This window comes from Biomphalaria glabrata, chromosome 11 (genome assembly GCF_947242115.1).
Source record: "Biomphalaria glabrata chromosome 11, xgBioGlab47.1, whole genome shotgun sequence".
Classification (NCBI taxonomy): Eukaryota; Metazoa; Mollusca; class Gastropoda; family Planorbidae; genus Biomphalaria; species Biomphalaria glabrata.
In genome coordinates this window covers 7,340,906-7,365,331 of record NC_074721.1, presented here as the reverse complement: position 1 = coordinate 7,365,331, position 24,426 = coordinate 7,340,906, and the positions used below count along the sequence as shown (strand labels likewise).

General features: G+C 37.3%; 1 protein-coding gene across 3 annotated transcripts in view; it reads right to left on the bottom strand.

Annotated features, from left to right (window-relative positions):
• LOC106062526 (contactin-like) overlaps positions 1-24,426 on the bottom strand; it is a 134,948-nt gene that overhangs the window by 28,016 nt on the left and 82,506 nt on the right. For all 3 annotated transcript variants that reach the window (XM_056003767.1, XM_056003768.1, XM_056003769.1), the window contains 4 exons: positions 9,253-9,328; positions 8,671-8,764; positions 4,197-4,292; positions 342-459 (listed from right to left, as the gene is read on the bottom strand). In XM_056003767.1, coding sequence (XP_055859742.1) covers positions 342-459; positions 4,197-4,292; positions 8,671-8,764; positions 9,253-9,328 — 384 coding nt within the window. The remainder of the gene's footprint in view (positions 1-341; positions 460-4,196; positions 4,293-8,670; positions 8,765-9,252; positions 9,329-24,426) is intronic.

Here is a 24,426-nt window from a genome sequence, read left to right as displayed (position 1 = left end):
CCTAGATTTTACTTTCTATTTTTAATTTTAATAATAGATCAGTGCAAGCAAAGAGCACTGCCCTAAGCACTGCACACTTCACAGTTAACGAAAGGAATATAACTCTGATAAAACGGAGATATCTCCGATCTGTTACAGAGCAGTAAGAACTACTCCTCCTGTAATGATCTGGCAAGAACACGAACTGGAAGGCTCTAGGGGCCTTGTAAGATGGGTAACTGTGCCAAGTTTTAATTGGATTGGAGAATAGGAAGTGGGAGACATAACGTTGTACAAGACAGAGAGACTAACAGAGTTGATATACGCTTTGTAAAAAAAAAAAAAAAAAAAGGACAACCTACTGGTCAGAGGCTTGAACCTCAGAGATATACAGATGACCATTCCTTGAGAGAAAATACTGAGGATTGAACTCCGGCCTTAGGAACTGGACATCTGCTTTGTACCAGTTGTAAGACAACCCTGAAAAGAGTTAATGCGCATTAAAAACAAGCCTAATACAAAATCAAAGCCTATCTAAGGGGAAGAACTCCAAATTTACAACTGTATCTCTCAATAATGTAGACGCTATTTTCCTTATTCGATTCAAACAAAATAATTAATTACCAATAATTAATGAATTTGCTATTTTTTTAAATTGATTCATGTTTTGTTAGGTACAACACATATTTTGTTCCAGCTTCCTCTTGATTCAAGAATGGATGTGGGAGAAATAATTAGTTCATTTGTCTAAGGGGACGAAACCCTCCATATTTAGCATATCTGCGAATACTGAATGATTAATTTTCCTTTGCTGACATCAAACAAAATAATTAATTAGAAGTATTGAGTTGATGAAAGTTTTGTTGTTTTTTTTTTTTTGTTGTTTAAAAAAAGAAGCCTTTAAAAACATTTGTGCAGCTTAGAATTTTTCTAAGCTGTAACAAATTTTTAAAGGCTTTTTATTTTCAATGAAATTGCATTACCCTCTTTCAATTTCCGTCTCTCTCTCTCTCTCTCTCTCTTCCTGGAAGCCCCATTTTTATTTTACCCGCGCATCGTAATTTTTCCCACTTTGACTTGATTCATAATTCACGCTTTAGAAATACACGCGCTCATAGTTGGGCCAGTTAATTAGTACCATTTTCCTTTATCCTCTTCCCCACCTCCCACCCCAGCCAACAACAAAAGTTTGTCTCTCGTACACATTCCCGTTTCCTATTTCTACATTCCTCTTGGCATTTTGTTCTCAAAAGAAATTTCAATTTAGTTTTATTCATTGTAATCGTTTTTGTTTTTTTTTTTTCTTAACCAATTTCAATGTAGCGAAATGACAATAGATCTAGATTTACTTTTTTCTATGAAATTAGGAATTAGTTGTTTTGGCAGTGTTACAAATTACAATTCCTTGCTCTCTCTCTCTCTCTCTCTCTCTCTCTCTCTCTCTCTCTCTCTCATGAAAGATAAAAACTCTCTAGATCTATCTTATTAATGCCATTAGGATTGGTTTTGTAGAAAAGGAAGTGGAAATGAAGCAGGGTGTATATTAAAAAAATAAGTAGGCCTAGGGAAAATGAAAAAAAAAATTGCTTTAAAAATATGAAATTATGTGATAATTTGTGTGTTTGTGTGTGCTTTGTAGATCTATACAGAATGCAGACTTTTTGGGAAAGCTTGTGGTTTTTCGCGAAAAGCGTTTTCCAGGTTGCGATTCTGTCAAAAACCTTTATAAGTGAGCATCTAGGAGGTAAAACGAACCTGTGTACAAGATTTTGGTGCGGATACGTTCCATAGTTTTAATAAGAGATCTCGTGATCAATTAATCAGTGAGTGGTGTTGTTATGTTATTATGTCAACACCAATGTATTATGTCAAGAACATTAATTCTAATGCTTAAAACATATTATGTATTGTTGGAGTAGTCTCCCTTGAGTTTCATGCTTTTTTTTTTTTTTTTTTTCTCCATGCAATGTGGAGGCAGCCTGAAATGCAAGTGTTTACTATTAAAGTACCCATCGTTTTAGTTGATTACTCAAAGTTTTTGTTGAGTCTTTGATCATCTAGCTATTAACAGTGGTAACTTACAAATATTTAATATATTGAATCGGCACCTTCGACATGGAAAGCTTGACCTCAGACCACTGCGCGTCCAACGTCATCATTTGTTTTGGGCCGATGGGTCACGGAGGTCACGATTGAGTACGCTGGTCAAAATGAGAAAGTAGACGAAGAAAGGAAAGAAGCTGGTCAGATATTTGACTTGTGTTGCATAGCGGTCCACATATATGACATTATTTGAACAAAGCCTCAACCCAACTTATTTGCCCATTAAACACTAAGACAAAATCCGGCCCGCATACAGGCTTATTGCGGCTCGCCACATGTTTTACTATAATAATTAAAAACTATCCGCTCACAAGGAAGAATTATGATTTTTAAATACGAATTGAAAAATGTGAGCATTATTACGAATGTTTAATTTTTGTAAAGATTTACTGCTTTTTGCGTTTGCCGATATACAACGGTAAAAGTCAATTCATAGACGATAGATGTGACCACTCTCAATGTTTCAAACAACAAACCTCCCTATCAGATAGTCAACTTTTGGATAAAAAGAACTTGACGCATTTTACTAGGAAAACATTTTTTTTTTTACTAATCTGAAAGAAAACTAGTTTAGGAATTATATGAACATAATTTGAGGCAATTTTTTTTGGCAAACTTGAAGTAAGAATTCAAAAATTTCAGTGCTATTGATGCTAAACATTGGGAGGATATAGCCCTAGACCGCACAAGTCGGAGAGAATCGGTTACGCGAGAAAACATGGGCCTCAGATCTTGAAGTAAAGAGTGCCATACGAAAAGTGGCCGGCTCCTCTACCACCAAAGCGAAAGTCACCTTAACCTGCGATATATGTGGACGGGAGTGTCTCTCCATAATAGGGCTTCACAGTCACACGAAAAAGTGTTTGAGATGAACCATAGTCGTTGTATAAACTTTTCAATGTTGATTGTGTAGCTAAATAAATTTAATATTTGAACAAACTAATTCTTAAGTATCAAACTTCTAAGTTTCTAGCTTCGCATTAGTTGAGACTGATAGAACTGAATCTAATATGAACTCAATTTCTTATTATCTTTATATTAAAAAAGTTTTCCCTTTCAGACCTTACGATCTATTGGGGCAGATGATGTTAAGGTCACCTGTTTCTTTGGCCAACGGTTTTATAGCAGGGTGTTATGTGGCCAGCACAACGACCAACCCCCTTTACTTTCCCCAACTAAAGTCAGGTACCCATTAGAGTTGGGTGGACTCAGGGGCGCCCTAAAAATCCCGAAATTCAAAATCCTAGTCTTCACCGGGATTCGAACCCAGGACCTCAGGTTCGGAAGCCAAGCGCTTAACCTCTTGACCACCGCGCCCCCTATCTTTATATTACGGCCCGTCAAATTTTTTTCCTTTAATTTTTTGGCCCGCGTCTAAAAAAAAAAAGGTTTGCCCATCACTGCGCTAAGACATTGAACAGAGAAAACATTTCTCACTTAGTGACTGGTCAACAAGAGTGGAGCCGCCGGCAAGTCCGAACCGAGTCAAGCGTGACGAGGTGTGAAACCAGATACGCGTGGTGCAGGGGTGGCAAGTGGCGCGATAAGATTGTATCATAGGCGTCGCCTCATGCGCACACGTTATACAAACGTATAAAACCAATAACCAACGCAGTGTTATTTTTTTATACATCTACCTCACTACGTTCTTGCTAGGGCAAAGTCTCCCACCCGTAAGGCCACTATCTCCCTCCCCCTCCCCTTCCCCACACACCCCTCTTATGGTCGAGTCAATGTCATAGGAGAGGGGGGGGTGTATTCAAGTTAATCCCTCTCGTCGTGTGTACGCTAATGTTATTTCGGGTCTCTTTAAGATTGCGCAGTTTTATTGCCAGCGGGGCACAGCCAATAATGTCCAGTTGGACGACTTCAGGGAAAAGATCTCACGACGTTTTGACCCAATAGCGACAATACAAACATTTGTTTGCTGTTTGTCTTCGCTTGTATGCAAATTGACAAACAAAACAGGGTTAATCCAAATATTTTTTGTTTCCTGTGTTAGACATGTCAGGGCTTAAACTTTAGAAGAAGAACAAAAAACTATCGATTATAGAAATTTCGGGCCAATTGTTTCAATAACAACCAGTTTCCTTTAGGCTGGCTAGATAGTTTACCTGTGTTGTGTAGCGGGATTGGACAGTTTAAATCTATGCCCATATAGAGGACAGCGTCCACTGTACTTGGTTTGACGTTAGAAAATTGTCCTAAATCTGAAAAAAAAAAAAAACAGAGTTACATATATGAATTGTATAAATGGAGTATCTGACATCGTTTTAAATGAAAACATTAGAGAGTCAGCCATCTTGAAAGATGGAGACTTAATGGATGTCGACATGATATAAAATATGATGGCGCCATCACATTTGTCTAAAATATTAAAACATTGAGTAGTTTCCTCGAGAAGCGTGTCATATCTCTGGGGGGTGGATCTAAAGGCAGAACTCATAGCAGACTAACTGTTACACAAAATTGTAGTCCTCTTGTGTTTCAGCAGTTTCTTTTATCCAGCTTATTATTTCGTGTTTTATTTCGTCTCTTATAGATTCGGTGATCGTAGTAATGTCGGAGGTATTTGTTTTTGTATTAATTCAAAAGACTATCTGATATTGCTTTATCCACATACTTCAATACAAGATTTGCCCTGCAGTTTGAGATGTGGGGCCTATATAGTATATAACACTACATTGAATATACGTCTTTTAATGTAATTATACATTTAATGTTATCGGAAATAATGGATTAGTTTTGTTGCTCAGCGATTTGCACTTTCTTTTTTTTTTTTCTTTAAAGGAAACCTCAGAATTTGAGCTATTCAGTTTTAGCTTTATCATCATAGGAATCCTTGGGCCTTAGGCCTCTTTTTTGGGCTTTATGGGCCTCTTTTATGGGCCATCTTGCCTCTTTTGTGGGCTTTTTTTTTTATGTTTTTATTTGTAAGGTATCATAATTCACAAGTATTAAATCATAAACAATTGAAAAGTGATTAACCTAAAAATATAATAATAGTAATAGAAATATTATTTAATATCAAAGACATACTACCTAACCAATGAACCCCCTAAAGACAGAAAAATGATACAAGTATACTCTACTCCAGAACAATCAACAAAATATCGGATATCCCTGACCCCCAAAACCTATTTCTGAAAAACTACATGAGCATATTAACAAAACAAGACCGAACTGTGCAAATAACAGAACTTAATTCATTATCAATTACATAACAATGTTGTTCATATTGCAAATGGTTTTACTAATTTGCATAATTTGCTACACCACCTTGTTCAGGGGCTTGTTTTATTAATTTTTCTTATTATCCTATCGTTTGCTTCATACGAAAGCTTACCTCTGAAATGGGATAGCTTTCCCAGTACCTAATTCGTTCACTATTTAGAGGTCAACTGTCTTACATGTTATAAACATGTATTTATGAGTTTGCATTTCGCAGACCTTAATTTACTCAGCCTGGTTTAATCAACTCTCTATGCACTCTGAGATTAGTTCTCGATGCAAGGAAAGTGTACATGAAAGCATAGCATCGCTACTAGAGATGGGAATCGAACCCAACTTTTAAAGTTCGGGTTCGGTTCGGTTCGGTCAGATTTAAGTTCGAGTTCGGTTCGATGACGAGTATAGTTCGGGTTCGGTTCGGTTCGGTCAGGTCTAAAGTTCGGGTTCGGCTCGGTTCGATGTTATGAAATTATGTAATAGCAAAATTAAGTTATAAGGTTTAATACAATTTATCAGATAAAACACTTTAAGTTTAAATTTTCACATAAAACAAATACTTTGCAACATATAATAGGCCTATGGACAATACTTTTTCCAAAATAATGTTGCCCACATACATTTTAAGCGTTGTAAAAATTTCTTAATGGAGATAGAATTAAAGATGCGGCAGGTTTTTGCTCAAGTCGGCAAGTGGTTTAATTCTGGGCATGACTCGGCGCTAAGCGTATTCTAACCTTTTTCTCTTAGTAAGAAGAGATATTTTTTTAAAAGGCTAATATCGATGTGCTTTCTTTCAGAACGCACTATTCATCATAATAAAAAACAAATATTCTTCGTGTAAAGACGTCTCTAACGAGGATTTTTTTTCACACATAAGTCGTCACTATAATAAATTGCAATATACGGAAGAAATTCGACTATTCTGAGACAAAAAATGCAGAAGAATCTCAATAGCGGAGATGTTTTAAAATGTTTTCTTCAAAACGTTTTGACCCATATTGTGCATACGCGCCTCGCAAAAAGCAGTCTACAGTTGACAAGGTCTTATTAGAAGATAAAATGGCATCTCCTACTTAATATATTTTAATTTTTAAACATGTAATTATACTAATATTCAGATAAGTTAAACTGAAAATAAAACTTTTTTTCGACGCCCCCTCTCCTTGTTAGTTGGTCGTTGGTTTGTCGCTTACAAACAGCTAGTACAATTGAACCAATAAAGGCGTTTTATTTTTTTACCGGTAAGGATAGTATAGAGGGACTTCTTATGGTCCGTCAGTTACGCTGGGCAGGGCACGTATCCCGTATGAGAGACGAACGTATGCCAAAGACAGTCTTTTTTTTTTTTGTGAGCTAAAAGGTGGCCGCCATAACAGAGGCGCCCCACGGAAACGCTTCAAAGACCAGCTTAGGAGTCAACTTTCCTTGGCTGACATAGAAGAGAGCACCTGGTTACATGCGGCCTCGGAACGAGTCAGTTGGAGTTCACTCCCGAAGGCCGCGGTATACACATTTGAGCCCAAAAGAAAATCCGCTGCCGATGACAAACGCAGACGCGAAAAGAAAAACTAAATGGACCACCTGCAGACAGTGGTTATGCTTGCCCTTGATGTGACAAAATATGTAGCTCACATCTGGAACTGCGCAGCCATGGGAAAAAACATTCCTCACTAATCTTCGGACTCGAAGACAAGCCTTATAATAACATATAAACTTAATAAACTTTAAAATAAAGTTCTTATGTGAATAACTCAATATAGCCTAACTGTTATTACAATATTCACATATTTAATTTTTGATAGAGATGTAATATTAATGAAATATACTGATATTTAAACGAAATTTAGGTCTCAAGATTGTCTGCCGTTTCACATTTGCATTACGCTAATTTCATCATACTCAATGCATAAACACAAATCAGTCGCTTAACCTCTTCTTATCGCCACCAGACACCACACACTCTATGACACCCCTTTTTGTCAGGAAGTTGCGTCTCCCCATCCCCCAATTCAAGGTACTCGCCATCCCCACGGGGGAGGACCCAAAGTTTGAGAAACGCTACATTAAAAATACTGATGATCAATAATGCAAAACAAAAAAATAGTAAAAATATTCAGGGGCGTTGCTAAGAATTTTTCATCATTTGGGGGCCCGGGAGGGGCTGGACCTCTTTGGGGGCCCCTGCATTTTGCGTAATATTGAATATTGTAAAAAAAACACTCATTTGGGGCCCCACTCAAGTGGGGGCCCGGGGAGATTTTCCATTTCTCCCACTCCTCCCCCACCCTTGCTACGCCACTGATAATATTTCAATATGGAATACTTCACAATTTTGTAAAAATAATTCACTTAATAGAAGATGATTAAAATTTATTTTAAACTAGAACACAAATGAACTTATTGTAGATTTATATCTACACTCTATAATCAGCAAAAAATATTCTACTCTCAACTAACAGCCATCTCAAATAAAAGTGACAATATTTTAATGTTGACTTTCTACTTACTAGGAACTAGAGTCTAGATCTAGATCTAATTAGAGGGAGCCTATTCAACTCAAAACCAATATTGCAAACAGCCCGCGAAAATTCAAGGCCAGGGGGGAGTCGGCACATACGGAAAAACCCATGGGAACCCCAGCGCGCCGCTTTTTTTTTTTCTTTTTAAAGTTTTCAAAATACCCCCCCCCCCTCCCAAGTTTTCAAAGTATAATGGAATCATTAGAATTTAAATAAAATATTTAAGTAATTTTTTTTTATTTTTTTAAACCAAAAATAAAAAAAAAAAGGATGTACAAATTGCAAAATTAGTTCGGTTAAGATAAGGAGGGTTCGTTCGGTTCGGTTCGTACCAAGCAGTTTCAAAGTTCGGGTTCGGTTCGGTCATAAGTGAGGTTCGAGTTCGGTTCGTTCGGTTCGGGTTCGGTTCGTTTCCCATCTCTAATCGCTACCAATGGTGCCTCCCAATCTTATCAGCCAACGTTACAGAATCTATTACCACAAAATCACTTGCCTACTTTGTATCATATTCATCTGTTTTCTTACGTTTTATACCGGGACTTCTCCACAGGTAGAAATAAAAATATTCAGAGCATACCATACGATTAGAAAGCCATGCATCCCTCGGTCTTGGTGGTATATTCACTGATTAACTAATCTATCTATCTATCTATCTATCTATCTATCTTTCTATCTATCTATCTATCTATCTATCTATCTATCTATCTATCTATCTATCTATCTATCTATCTATCTATCTATCTATCTATCTATCTATCTGCCTGTCTGTCTGCCTGTCTGTCTGTCTGTCTGTCTGTCTCCCTATATATATAGTCCTATATATATTTCAGAAACCTACATCCGTAAATCAGCTCGACTGGGTTGGAGAGTACCGTTCCAAATTTATTTGAAGCCTCACATGTGTATACGCCGGCATCGATCACTCTGTCAGGCTGTAAAGCATAAGACATGAGGTAAAAGTTATATACAAAAATTGGTGACCCCGAAACACCCCCATTTTAATCTTTGGTCACAAAAGCACCATTTTTAAAATTCTTTGACTATACACCGTCCCACTATGATTCCATTATTATAGCATAATTTTAAAAAAAAGCTCGTGGTGTATAAAGTAGCATTATGGATTTGAAGCCATAGGCGTAGCCAGAGGGCGGGGGTCCAAAAGAATGAAGGGTTAGAATGTAATAAAGATTAACTATGTGTGTGTACACACACACAAAAACACACACACATATATATATATATATATATATATATATATATCGTGGGGGGGGGGGAATCCTGGGTACGCCCATGAGTTGAACCCAGGTGTATTGATTAATGACATACGAACAAAAAAAAAACAACGATAAAACCTGTTTGTTTCTACTGACCTGTTTACTTTGACTATCACATACTTATCCCTTAGCTTCTACAGACTTACCTTAACTATAGTCAAACGTCCGTTGCTTATGGAGTAGCGAGGGTTAGACTCTGAACTTATTTCCTCATCACTCATTCTATACAGAGAAAAAAAAATAAGAGTCTAATTTTTGATTTAGTTAAAGACTTGAATTCAACGTTTGGTTCAACAGGGAGGCTGCGGTGGCTGAGAGGTAAAGGGGTCCGGGGTTCGAATCCTGGTGAAGACTGGGATTTTTAATTTCGGGATATTTGGGATCCAGCCAGCTCTAATGGGTAACTGCCATAAGTTGGGGACAAGTAAAGGCGGTTGGTCGTTGTGCTGGCCACATGACACCCTCGTTAACGGTAGGCCACAGTAACAGATGACCTTTACATCATCTGCCCTATAGACCACAAGGTCTGAAAAGGGGAAGTTTACTTTGGTTCATCATAAATTTTCGCCACTAAAGTTACTGAACTCTAATAGCTAACAGAAACAGGCCAATGGTAGCAGGCAACGCAGTAAATGTCAAATTGACATTTTTGAATATAATCTTCATTCCTTACACAAATTGTATTCTACTCAAACAGCCGGGTACGGAAAGACCAGTGTTCGAACAATCGCGAGGAAGTCGATAACATTTGATTAGTCGAGTATGCATCTTATGAAATATTTGTTGCATGCTTGAGTACAGGTTATCTATGTCACTAAAACTGACAATATTTGCTCGAAGTGGAATGCTAATGGATATAATGATTATTGTTGGCTTTTGGAAGTATGACAAATATCTTAGAAACTTGTGGGGCAGCATACTGTGAAAGGATTTTGGTATGTGTATGTGTGTAAGTCGTGGAGCATGAGTGTCACCCTTAAGTTACGCCCCTGTTTTGTACCTGTCCAGCGGTTGAATGAGTCAGCCTAGCGGGGGTAACGCGAGGTCGGGGATGCAGAAGGCAAGGACTGTTGGTGTAGGTTGTGGTGTAGAAACTGTAGATAGTAAATAAAGGGCTGCAGATGACTAGAAAATAAAGCTATTCGAGTTTGTTACTTTCATTAGTTGTTTTGTTGTTACAAATAGAAAGGCATCAAGCAAGAACTAAAAAGTTGTTTTTTTTAAACACTAGTATTGTTCAAAGTAAAGAGGGGATGTTACTTCCTCTTTCCCCCTCCCCCCACTCCACGTTCTCTTTTTCTTTTAGCCTCGGGTGCGATCTGGCCACTTGAGCGTATCAAAGCGTATTGACACAGTGGACTTAAACCAGGGCTAAACCAGTCCTTTATTATTTTTTTTTGGAAACTTCAATTAGTGATTGTTAGATGTTATATTGTGTGTGTGTGTGTGGTTAGTGGTGGGGGGAGGGAGGAGAGCGTGTGAAAGTGGGTAGTGGGGATTAGAGTACTAACGTCTACAGTCTTACACAATAGCCCTAGGGCATGGCACGCGTCAGGCGCAGACAACTCGTCGCCCAAGAGATACTTGCTAATGTCTCAACTTCCAACGGAAAGTAATGTGTCGATTTGCTCGAGACTGTCAATGAGACAAGTCTTTCGTTCGGATGGCTCCATACTCTGATGACAATTTGTTCTTTCTACGACTCTATAAAATTATAACGGGTAAATGTTATGGTAACATGAAGACTTCATAAGATTGTTTTCAAACACTTTTACCAGGGCCAAATATGAGTAGATTAAGGCTCCGGGAGGGGGTGGTGTGAGGAACCCCTATACTTTTGCAAATAAAATAAATACAAATCCACTTATTAAAACAACAACAAAAAATAGACAAATTCCATATTATAATTGAGTGTATTTCTACGTTAAATTGTATCTTATTTTATATAATACAGACGTTATTTAAAAAAAAAAAGAAGATGATTAAGTCCTATGCGTCATGCATTAAGTCATGCATATTAACCAATGACCTATATTCCGTAGAGGCGCTGGTTTTCCTGACTAGTTCTTTAAAAAAAAATTCATATTTTAGTTTTTAAAAAAATGTATATGGTTTACGCAATGCTGTAAATTCGAAGTATATTTACGAGTACACTATATGCGGACATTTCGTTAACTACGACAGTGTCGCCAACTGTAAGATTGAAAGGATTGTCAATGAAAAAAAAACAAAAAACTTTGTAAAGAGTTAAAGTTGATGACCCGTCGAAATATGGACTTTTTTTCTCTGTTGTGAAGAAACCTTTCCTGTGGAATCACCGTCTATCCTTTCTTAAATTCGGCCCTGCTTATTACTACACTTAGCGCTTGGTTTTAAATCCAAAGATGTTAATTTAAGCTATAGCTATTTAGGTAATTGTTCACAAAAAAAAGTCATGCTTTTAATCAATTTCTTTTTTCCTTATCACATTCGTTGAACAAGGCTTGACTATGATATCTCTTTAATAAGAAAACTTTATATCTAGCCAGATATTCGTAGTCGTTAAGGCAAAGTGAGCATTTAACATCTTGTCTTTATTATACGGCGACATGTAACATGATGTGTAAAGGCCAAAGTTGTTGAATTCTAATGCTAAATTGTAGTTCTCCGAAATCGCGCATTTCGATGTGTCCCTGAATGCTAGGGTCGCGAGTTTGCATGGTAGATTTAAAAGGGGGTGGGGGAGGGGGGGCGTGGTAAACAATCTTTACACAACAGAACTAAGGGCTGACACGCGTCATTGAATCTGGACAGGTCCATGGTCAGTGGTCAAGCGAACTATTGACATACGGGTACGTGAGATCCACTACTCCCAGGTCATCAGTATGTAAGATTTTCTCATCTCGTAATGGCTATTGGTCTTGTCATTACACTGCACAAGACTTAAACATTTCGCCTTGGACTAATCCATGTTATTTTTCTTGTACTTTCAATCGGATTAAGTTTTTCTGAATGACTTCTGTGGATACAATACATACGTGTTTTTCTTTTGTCTGGATATTAATTTTTTTTTTGTCAGGATGTAAGCAAGAAAAATCACCTTCAAGCTTTCAATTTTTGTTGAATCTTTAAATTGGCAGTTGTTGTTTTTCGTTTACAAACATGGGAGATAATCTGAATGGTATTGATGGCATAGAATTAAACGAGTTACTTCTCTTGTTGTCCGATGTTGATGCGATAAATGGCTTAGACATAAATGAACTTTTGAGATACATTGATCCCAATGATATAGATCTCAGCAGCCCTCTGCAAAACGCCATTGACCAGCTCAGTGAAGTAGCAGTTGACCAGCGCAATGGGGTAGCAGTGGACCAGCCTGTTGTAAATGAAGTTGATCATTCATTAACTCTGTTCCGTGACGGACATGATGAAGCGGGTCCTAATAATGAGTTAGATGTCGATGTCGTTGGGAACACGTATGTAGTAGTGGTATCAGTCCCCGAGGACATGTTGAAGGGAACGCTCGATGGTCAGGTCAATGGAACGCTCGATGGTCAGGTCAATGGAACGCTCGATGGTCAGGTCAATGGATCGCTCGATAGTCAGGTCAATGGAACGCTCAATGGTCAGGTCAATGGAAACCTCGATAGCCAGGTCAATGGAACACTCGATGGCCATGTCAATGGAAAGCCCGTTGGCCAGGTCAAGGGAACACTCGATGGCCAGGTCAAAGGAACGCTCGATGGACAGGTCAAGGGAACGCTCGATGGCCAGGTCAAGGGAACACTCGATGGCCAGGTCAAAGGAACACTCGATGGCCAGGTCAATGGAACACTCGATGGCCAGGTCAAGGGAACGCTACAGGAACCAGACATAATTTGTAATCAAGTCACTGACCTATATCCCGAGCCTGATAACACCGTATACTTTAACGCCCAACGAATAGATAGATTTCTAAAAGATGTCGGACACGACACTCTACATTTTGATGACGACACAGGCACTGCCCTGTTTCCGGCTATACATGACTTTGACATCAATGAATTTCAGTCGCACAGAACCACGGACTGCAGGTCGCTCGAACTTTCTGATAACGACAGCGAAGACGAGGATTCGAACATCGAGCTCTGCACATTGGGCCGGAGCAAGATCATTAGAGACCAGCAATCTCTCCACCACCTCGATCGCAAAGACGTTGTCTTAACACAGTTCTGTGTCATAAAAGAAAATGATGAAGACTATATAGCAGGTCTGAACGCAAAAACACTAGAACCCAATGCCTGGAATCCCTCAGAAACATCAGCCCTGGGTAAGCCCATTATGTTTTACCTTTATCTATCCCTTAATCTGTTGGACCGTTGGGTCACCAGGCAAGACTTGTCGCCCGACTTTCTCCATTCCTCTCTGTCTTTTGCCCTAGTTAGAACCTCTTGCAATGGCAGGCATTGTATTATCTTGTCTTCCCATAACTTTCTCTGCCTCTTCTTCTTTTTCCTGGTACTGTTCCCTGAAGGAAGGTTTTTGCAAGCCCCACATTATGTTTATGAATTCAATTTTTTTTTAAAGTTTTCTTCTCCTGCAGGAGGTTTGGGCTGTTTCTAGAATATCCAAAATGTGTCTAATTCGCAAAGCTTTTAGTGACAATATATCTTTCTTTTTATGATAGAATAAAGATAGATAAGAACAATGTTTAAAATGATATATATATATATATCTTATCTTATATAATACAGACGTTACTTCAAAAAAGAAGATGATTACGTCCTACGCGTCATGCATTTAGTCATGCATATTAACCAATGACTTAAATTCTCCCAAGTCACTGGTTTTCCTGGCTAGCTCAGGCAACCCATTCCATGCTCTAATAGCACTAGGGAAGAAGGAGTATTTGTACAAATTTGTCCTAGCATATGGGACGAGGAATGTGCCTTTATCTTTGTGTCTTTCAGAGTATTTTATTAAATTTTGTTTTTGTATTTGAAGATTATGGTTCAGTGTTTTATGTATGATTGCTACTTTACTTTTGAGCCTTCTGTCCTGAAGGCTTTCTAAATTTAGTGATTTTACTAAAGGTGTTACTCTAGTCAAATGTGAATATTCGTTTGTTATGAATCTCACTGCTCTATTTTGTGTCTGTTCCAGTTTTTTAATGTTTTCTTGGGTTGAGGGGTCCCAAACGGAGGATGCATATTCTATTATTGGCCTAACCAAGGTTAAGTAACATTTTAGTTTTATGTTCTTATTTGATTTATAGAAATTTCTTTTAATAAATCCTAATGCTTTGTTTGATTTTTTTGTAGTTTCATCAATATGTGGATTCCATGATAGTTTTTCATTTATTATAACACCTAGGTATTTTGCGTTTTTAGTCTGTGATAGTCTGCATCTATTTGTTCACTATTATCTAAACCTTTTGAAAAATCATCAATTAGTCCTATTAGTTGTGTTTCACATGATCTATATTTCCTAAAGCCATGTTGGTATGGTGTGAGGACATTATGTTTGTCTAAGTGGTTTATGATGTTGCTACATATTATGTGTTCTAGGATTTTACATGTGATGCTGGTAAGTGATACTGGTCTGTAGTTTCCTGGGTCAGATTTTTCTCCTTTTTTAAATAGGGGGGTGACATTAGCTTCTTTCCAGTCCTTTGGTACTCTGCCCTGGTTAAGTGAAGCCTGAAAGAGTATTTTGAACACTGGGGCTAGCTCATTACTTAGTTCTTTGAGTAATCTAGCCGGAATACCATCAGGTCCAGAAGCTTTATTTGGTTTGGTGTTGGCTAATAGTTTTTGAATTCCATTTTCTTGTACTACTATATCTTCTATGTTGGTTCAAATTCAGTAATATGTCTTTGTCTCCTGGGGCTGAGAATGCTGATGCAAAGTATTTGTTTAGAATGTTTGCTTTAGTTTCATTATCATTATGTATTATGTTATGTTCATCTTTTAATGGCGCTACGCCTGTTGTTTCCATTTTCTTAGACTTAATGTATGACCATAGGTTTTTGTTGTTGTCTTTAGATATTACATTGTTTATGTATTCACTCTGCAGCTGTCTGCTTACTTTTTGGGTTAAGTGTTTAAATTTTATATACTTTTTGTAAACTCTTTCTGCATTAGTTTCTTTAAATTTTCTATATAGGTTTTCCTTCTGTTTACAAAGCTTCTTTAGTCTATTATTAAACCAGCATTTATTTATTTTGTTTGATGTGTATTTAGTTGGTATTTGATTTTCTATAATGCTTTTAAGATGGTTTTTAATGAAATTCCAGAGGTCATCGACTGGTTGGTTAATGTCTTTTTCTAATAAGAATGTTTGTTGAAAGTTTAATGCAGCTTGGTGTAGTTGTGTTAGGTTACATTTATTCCAGAGTAAGATTTTTCTTTTGGGTTTTATATTGGCTACTGCTTTTATCTGAATGTAAACATAGAGTTGAAGCTAGGTGCTGAAACAAATGATACATACATATATTAAACATAAATGAATAACAGCACCAGGGACCAAGTTTTTAAGAGAGAAAGTAGTGAATTAAAATGCTACGAAAATAAGGGCATGCGCCGACCGAGGCTCGAACCCGTGACACTGGATTCGACACCACCGCCTAGCGATAACGCACCAAGCGAAACTAGCCTCTAGACCATCGGAATGTCCAAAAAACATTCTTCTGATCCAGAGTCATTTCGCCCGTATGCAAATTACCACCCCAGTGGTCAAAGGTCACAAGCTCTCCAGCTAGCCCCTCCCCCACCCTCGCAGCATCCGTTCACTAACAACTTCGATAGAGCCGACACAGACAGCCGTTAGGCATGTATTAGACAAACGATGGCTCTATCTAATTGTTTATCTCTCACAAAGACAAGTGGACAACATAAACACATTACATATAGAAGCTTCAGTGGGTACGAGCAATAATGCTGTAAACGTAAATGTAAACAGAGTTGAAGCTAGGTGCTGAAACAAATGATACATACATATATTAAACATAAATGAATAACAGCACCAGGGACCAAGTTTTTAAGAGAGAAAGTAGTGAATTAAAATGCTACGAAAATAAGGGCATGCGCCGACCGAGGCTCGAACCCGTGACACTGGATTCGACACCACCGCCTAGCGATAACGCACCAAGCGAAACTAGCCTCTAGACCAGTGTTTCTCAAACTGTGTGCCGCGGCACACTAGTGTGCCGCCGAAGATTTGCAGGTGTGCCGCGGGAGTTTTCAGAACGCCACACGTGCAGCGTTACACAAGTCTGTCTACTATTAAATTTTTAATTCACGTTGCGATGACATCCCCACTCGTAACGACCAGTTATGAAATTGTCCACTATTCATATATTATTATAATGACTAAAAGTTGGCCGCCTTAGCAGAAGCACAGCAGTTCTTGAATTGGGTAACGATAATAATAAGCGATGCGTTTCATGTAAATTGGTTAGGTGTATGCTAATAATAACAAGTTATCACTAAGCCTTATTCATTGTTATCCATGGAGAAATACGTTAGCAAGAATGAAACTGCGAAAGCTTTAAATGAAAAGCAAGGAACCAAACGAAGGTACAAAGAAGATGACATCGGATATGGTTTCATATCTTCGGGACCTGAAGATGCTCCATTGCCATTCTGTCTGATCTGCAATGCAACTCTGTCGAATGAGGCGCTTCTTCCAAGCAAATTGAAGAGACACCTGGAAACAAAATATACAGCGGTAAAATCGCAACCGAAGAAATACTTTGAAAACATCAACGCTCAACAAAATAAACAAGCTCAGAAACTTACGAAGTACCTAAAGCTGCCAGAGAAGGGATTGATTGCAAGTTATAAGGTTTCTCAGTTATAAACAAAAACGCAAGAAAGCACACACAGAGGCTGAATCAGTCATTGCGCCGCTTTCTAATAGTTGTTGAAACCATCCTTGGACCCGATGCCTCCAAAAGTGTCTCTGCTGTGGTTTCTTCAAGTTGATGAGTCCACTGACGTTAGCGGCAAAGCCCAGCTGCTAGCTTTTATTCGGTTCATAAAGGATGAAAAATGTGTCAACGAATTTTATTTTGAAAAGACTTACCAACTACGACCAAAGGCGAAGATATTTTCAAAGTGGTGACCGAAAACATTTTGCTCTTCAAGTTACAGTGGAAAAAAACTGTGTCTGCGTTTGCACCGATGGCTGTCCTTCCATGCAAGGAAATAGAAAGGGATTTGTCACTCTTGTGCGTCAAGAAAATCCAAATGTATCAGTTGTTCACTGCATGATCCACAGAGAAGCTCTTGCCTTCAAATCATTACCAAAAGATTTGATGTCTGCTCTGGATCAAGTGATTGAAGTTGTAAACTTCCTCAAATCTCGACCGCTTGCATCCCAACTTTTCTTTCAGCTCTGTGAAGCAATGGATTCTGACTACAAATGTCTCCTGTATCACACCAACGTTCGTTAGCTTCCAGGGGAAAAGTGTTAAAGCGTGTAGTCCAACTCAAGGCTGAGCTGATTTCATTCTTGGAGGCTGAAAAAAAAAGACTTTGGATTTTCTATTCATGACAAGATCTGGTGGGTTAAGGTGACATTTCTCTCTGATTTATTTGACAAATTAAATTAATTGAATTTAAGTCTTCAAGGACCATCAGAAACCATCATCACTGCATTCTCCAAACTGAAGTCATTTGGTGAAAAATTGTCTTTGTGGCAAAGTAAGATCTCGAAAGGAGTCTTCGACTGCTTTCCTACTTACAATGAATGTGCTTCAACTAAAGAAATCACCCCCGAAATTCTGGACACTTTGACACACAGTCAGCATTGCAGCATTACTTCCCAACAGTTGGAAGTCATGAGTATGGATGGTTCAGCTCTCCATTTGGAAACAATGAAGCTACAAATCTGACAACTGAAGAAGCAAAGCAGCTCATTGATTTAAAAAATGATGCAGTTCTTAAGTCATGTTTTGCAGAGAAAAGCCTGGATGTGTTTTGGATTTCAATCAACAAGTTATATCCTGCAATCAGTTTAAAAGCAATCAAAATAATTCTTCCATTTGCATCTTCGTGGCTTTGTGAGTTTGGATTTTCAGCACTGACTGAAATCAAATCTAAGAAAAGAGAGAGACTTCTTACAATAGACGATGAAATGCGAGTTTGTTTGTCGACTCTGGAGCCTCGATTAGATCGCATTTGCTCTAAAAAAAAAAAGGCACACCCTTCACATTAAATGTAATACTTAAAAACTGGTAAAATCTTTTTTTTTCTTTTTATTATAAAAAAAACTGTTGCTCTTCGTAGTGTGCCGCAACATTTTTGTAGTTTGTTTACTGTGCCGCCAGGCAAAAAAGTTTGAGAAACACTGCTCTAGACCATCGGAATGTCCAAAAAACATTCTTCTGATCCAGAGTCATTTCGCCCGTATGCAAATTACCACCCCAGTGGTCAAAAGTATTTTCGTAGCATTTTAATTCACTACTTTCTCTCTTAAAAACTTGGTCCCTGGTGCTGTTATTCATTTATGTTTAATATATGTATGTATCATTTGTTTCAGCACCTAGCTTCAACTCTATGTTTACATTTACGTTTACAGCATTATTGCTCGTACCCACTGAAGCTTCTATATGTAATGTGTTTATGTTGTCCACTTGTCTTTGTGAGAGATAAACAATTAGATAGAGCCATCGTTTGTCTAATACATGCCTAACGGCTGTCTGTGTCGGCTCTATCGAAGTTGTTAGTGAACGGATGCTGCGAGGGTGGGGGAGGGGCTAGCTGGAGAGCTTGTGACCTTTGACCACTGGGGTGGTAATTTGCATACGGGCGAAATGACTCTGGATCAGAAGAATGTTTTTTGGACATTCCGATGGTCTAGAGGCTAGTTTCGCTTGGTGCGTTATCGCTAGGCGGTGGTGTCGAATCCAGTGTCACGGGTTCGAGCCTCGGTCGGCGCATGCCCTTATTTTCGTAGCATTTTAATTCACTACTTTCTCTCTTAAAAACTTGGTCCCTGGTGCTGTTATTCATTTATGTTTAATATATGTATGCTTTTATCTGACTGTGTATTTTTATGATCTCATGGTCTGATAGACCAGGGATAATATCATAATCAACTACTAATCCAGGTCTGTTGGTTAAGAAGAGATCTAATGTGTTGTTTAATCTAGTTGGCTTTTTAATGATTTGATCTAAACTTAGGTTGTGTAAAGTATCTACGAAAAGCTCATTTATGTCCTAAAGGTTTTGGTGTTTATCTATGGTTAGTGTTTTCCAATTTATATCAGGTAGGTTGAAATCACCCATAATCCAAAAAACTGCATTTTTATTTGTCTCTTTAAGTGTCGTAATATATATATATATGTATATATATATATATATACATATAGAGAGAGAGAGAGATAGATAGATAGATAGATATACTATATCTTATTGGGAGACGCTATAGCAAATGCTTTATCGTATCACAAACTATAGGTCTATGCCAAATACCAATTTAAGGTCCTAGGTTTAGGTTTATATTAATATACCATTTTATTTTAACTAGATCTATATAGTTTCGTATTCCCCACTTCCAACCTAAGCACGCACACACAGAGAGAAAGAGAGAGAGAAAAAGGGAGAAAAAGGAGAAAATAAGAAAGAAAAATAAAGAGAGAGGGAGAAAAAGAGAAAGAGAAAAATATAGAGAGATTAAGCGAGAGAGAGAAAGAGAGAGAGAGAGAGGGGGGAGGGGTGACAGAGAAGAGAGCAGCGAGATGACAGGTTAAGAAATTTAGGAATAATAAAAAATAAAAGCGCGGAGGGGAGACACCTGTTGTCAGAAATTCGACTCGCTGCCTCTTTTCTCCCCCTTTCCCCCCACAAACTGAATCCAAAATAAGAATGGTGACAGTGTACATATTGAGAAGAGTGGCCTGGGAATGGAGGGTCTCTCGTTCGCCCCACCCCATTTCGTTTTTGATCCTTTTTTTTTTTTTTTTTTTTTATTCACAGATACCATTACAGTAAGATCACAATGCAAACAATTTAGGTTAAGAAGGGGAAGTAATTAAATGTAACACCAAATTATACTCTCTTGTTATTCTTTTTTTTTTTCCCGACCCGACATGTGTTCAATCCCACAGTTCTTATTATAATATGTATATACCATATAATACATATGTCTATAAAGGGCTTTTTTTTTTGTGACGGTACGCATTGGTACGGCGTACCGGCACCTTTTTGAATGAGGGGAAAAATTATTACTTTTCTTGTATTTTAACGTATATTATTAACTTGTTAGTAGAATAAAGTTAGGCAATCAATTACAGAGTACCGGCACCTATTTTTTTCCAAAAAAAAAAGCACTGTATATATAAGATAAGATAAGATCATTTTATTGATCCAATCAAATGGAAATTCAGTTTGACTACAATTGACGACATCAGCGTAACTACTGTACAATAGCAGTATAGATTATATATATATATATATATATATATATATATATAGATAGATAGATAGATAGATAGATAGATAGATAGATAGATAGATAGATAGATAGATAGATAGATAGATAGATAGATAGATAGATAGATAGATAGATAGATAGATAGATAGATAGGTAGAAATTATATATATATATATTATATCATACGTAATGAACGACATAGCTATCTACATTTATGTTGTTTTTTTCACATTCAAAGAGTTAAATACCATAAACGGTTTCCACTTTATATACATATATATACATATATATATACACATATATATACATGTCTATGTATATATACATATATATATGTATATATATATACATATATATATATATATATATATACATATATATATATATATATATATATATATATATATACATATATATATATATATATATATATATATACATATATATATATATATATATATACATATATATATATATACATACATATATATATATATATATACATACATATATATATATGTATATCTATATCTATATATATATATATTTATATATAGATATATATATATATAGATAGATAGAAAGATAGATATCACCTACATGCAAAAGCAAGAAACACGGCAATAGCATTCTATCATAAAGTAGAAAATATAAGGGTCAATAGTTTTTGTGACCCATGGCTAACGAGGATACTATGTGGCCAGTAGGCCTACAACTTCCAACCGCCTTTAGTTTTCCCTAACTTAATGTAAGAAACCCAATAGAGCTGGATGGACTCAGAGGCGGCCCAAAGATCTCGAAATTAAAAATCCCAGTCATCATTAGGATTCAAGCCCGGGACCTCCCAGTTCAGAAGCCAAGAAAAAGAAAACCTCATTATAATCAATGTCGATTAAGTCAAACATCTACATTCTATATATGATTGATCAATACTTGTCATTGATGTGTACAAAGGTTGTTATAGCCGGAAGTGCCTCTCAGTATAAGCGCTCCGATAACTATACCATGTTTCCCGTCAACTGTTATCACTGACAGGACTTTTTCCCCCCAAAAAAGTATAATTCCACTCTTGTGATGGCCCATGGGCGTTAACTAATCCATGCCTTGTATTGCCACAATAGTTTGTTCAAGATAAAGATGATCTAGCCTAAATAAAATGTATTATTAGAAAGCTTATAACTCATTCTGTCTGTTGGTTTCTATGTTTGGTCAAATGTTTGTACACGTTATTTCTCCCACTCTTAATCTCGGATTAAGTAACGCATTGAGAAAGCTAAAAGCTCAACAAAAACAATTGGTAAAAATATTTCTATTGCACAGATCTTGTTAGACACCTACACCTTATATATATAGGTTAGTTATTTAGCGACGCACCATAGGAGACGCATATTGAACGGGACTAGTGACGTTTGGGATATGTTGGGTTAGAGACTGAAAAATCAGTTAGCGTTAGAATATTCCAGGGTAACGACGTGTTTAGTGACAGAGACTTATACTGTGGCCTTTTATCAGAATAAATCCATGTACAATTGTTCATCAGAGTCGACTACATCTCTTCACTAGTTAAAACAGGTGTTGTTTTATTTTGTCTGACTTGTTGGTCAACTACACGTAATACACCCGAACAATTACACCCAAACGATTGCAGAGTAATTGGTTGACTTCAAGACAGCCTGAATAAGCAACATCACAGTGGCGACCCCGAACCTCGAAGCCGGACCCCTGATGAAGCTGAACATCGAACCGGACCTCGAAGCAGAACGTTTACTCAGGTGAGGGTCGTGCACTTGAAGTTATAAAGTTTTATCGGAGTACGGCTGAACACAGAATCATCGCAGAGTGACTTTGTTCTAGATCTACATGTTCTTGATCGTACGTTCAACGAGCCGTTAACTCAGGGTGACCTTCGTCAGGACAGTAATCATCGTAACGTCTGGTCTACTTAACCAGTATAGTATCAAAGCCTGATCTTCATATGCTGAATCGACCTACAGCCAGAGAAACCGTTCATTCATAACGGGTGAGAGATCGTTAGTGAACCTGTTGGACATATTTTTTTCTTCGTCATAGGAGCCACATCGAGTATCAAGTTTTACCTCGTCAGTCCGAGAAGGACAGTTTGCCCGCTGTCAGAAGTATTGTGAGTACTACAAGTTTAGTAGCTAACTAAATCGCTCTGTCGTCTTACCCTTGGAGAGATTCTTGTGGAGCAGTTTGCTCATTGAACCGGTTGCTTACCACTTTTATAACGGTCACTGTGTTTAACCTTTGGAAGGTTAGTGAAGTAATATTTATCAGTACTGAACATTGATCTATGTAGTATTCGTTGGTCTAGACGATATCTAGACGTGCTGATATTGAAGTTGTGGAAACAGCTACATCCACTTAATTTCGTTGAAAACCGTTAATCGTCTAACGGAACGTCGTCGGAGGTGACCTTGGTCTCACCTAGTCTACATTGGACAGTTTGGTCTAGTGAAGCAGAGTACAACAGCAAACTTCGTCGTACTACCAGAGTAGCAGCAGAAGCAGTGAACTATTTTAGAGAACCGTTATTCGTCAGCCCAGATCAAGTCATCGTCAAGAAAGTCGTTATTCGTCAGCCCAGATCAAGTCATCGTCAAGAAAGCCGTTATTTGTCAGCCCAGACCAAGTCATCGTCAAGAAATTCGTTATTCGTCAGTCGTCCAGATCAAGTTGCCGTCAAGAGACTGTTATTTGTCAGTAGTCGTCTACACAAGTCAAGTCATCGCCAGAAGAACCGTTAACCTATTCGTCAGTAACTGTGTACACAAAGTCGTCGGAACTACACATACGGTCATCAACAGTCGCCGAAGAAACTGAAACATTTTGTTGTGGCATATCAGGACATCTGTGGCATTACGTGGGATACTGGTAGCACCGGAGAACAGAGTCAGAACTGGAAGAGAGGCAGTGGAATTTGTTGTGATCTAGCATATTCGGGAGTCCGAACAAAGGGATCTTTCTTATCAAAAGCTAAGTGCCATTTTTCTTATTAGTGTATGTTTAGATTGCCCTTAGAAATAGATTTTGTCTAAATTTGGTATGTTAGCCTGAGTAAAATCAGGTGGTGCTGAAGCCTTAAACCCGTTCGGGGTAAAGACATAATTTAGATGAAAAACTATATTATACGTTTAGGGTTGTAATTTGTTTTGTTTGTGTAAACGTCATATCCGTTGTTGCCTAGTTACTTCGTGACGTTATCATTGTGTGCCATATTGTCACATCCCAACCCATAGCGATAGTCTCATTTTAATTATTTCATTTGTTTATATTATTTTAAATTATTTATTTTTATTAATTTAATTAGATCTGTATTTTTTTTCACTTAATGATAGAAAGTGCGGGTAGGATTCTTTTACTGTGAATCAGACTAAAATAATTTTAGTTTGAGCGGTTAAAATCAAATATGATTTTGCCATGAGAATAATGCCGAAACTGGCTATGTAGTCAAACACTGTCGTCTGGCTAAATATAGATCTACAAATTGTACATCTCTTTGGTACAATTAAATCATCTAGACTCTAATTTGAAATATTATTAATTGAAAAATGAATGAAGGTAGTACATTCTAGATATATATATCTTGTTGAAGATATATTTGACATTGTATACATATATTTGTTTCATATGGTTGAATAGAACCATAATCTACTCTAGATCTAGACTCTAGACAGTCTTTGAATTTACTTTAGACACTTCAGTCATACCAGGTTTTAAAATTGATCATAGTTATTCATACTGGATCTAAAAGTCATAGTGCTCTTGATAACTATAGATCTAAATGGTATTATTATATATACTATAATATACTAGATTTAAATTTGGGTGATACTAGATCGAATATACAGATCTGAATATAACTCAGACTAGACTTACTCATTTACTAAATCTATAGATCT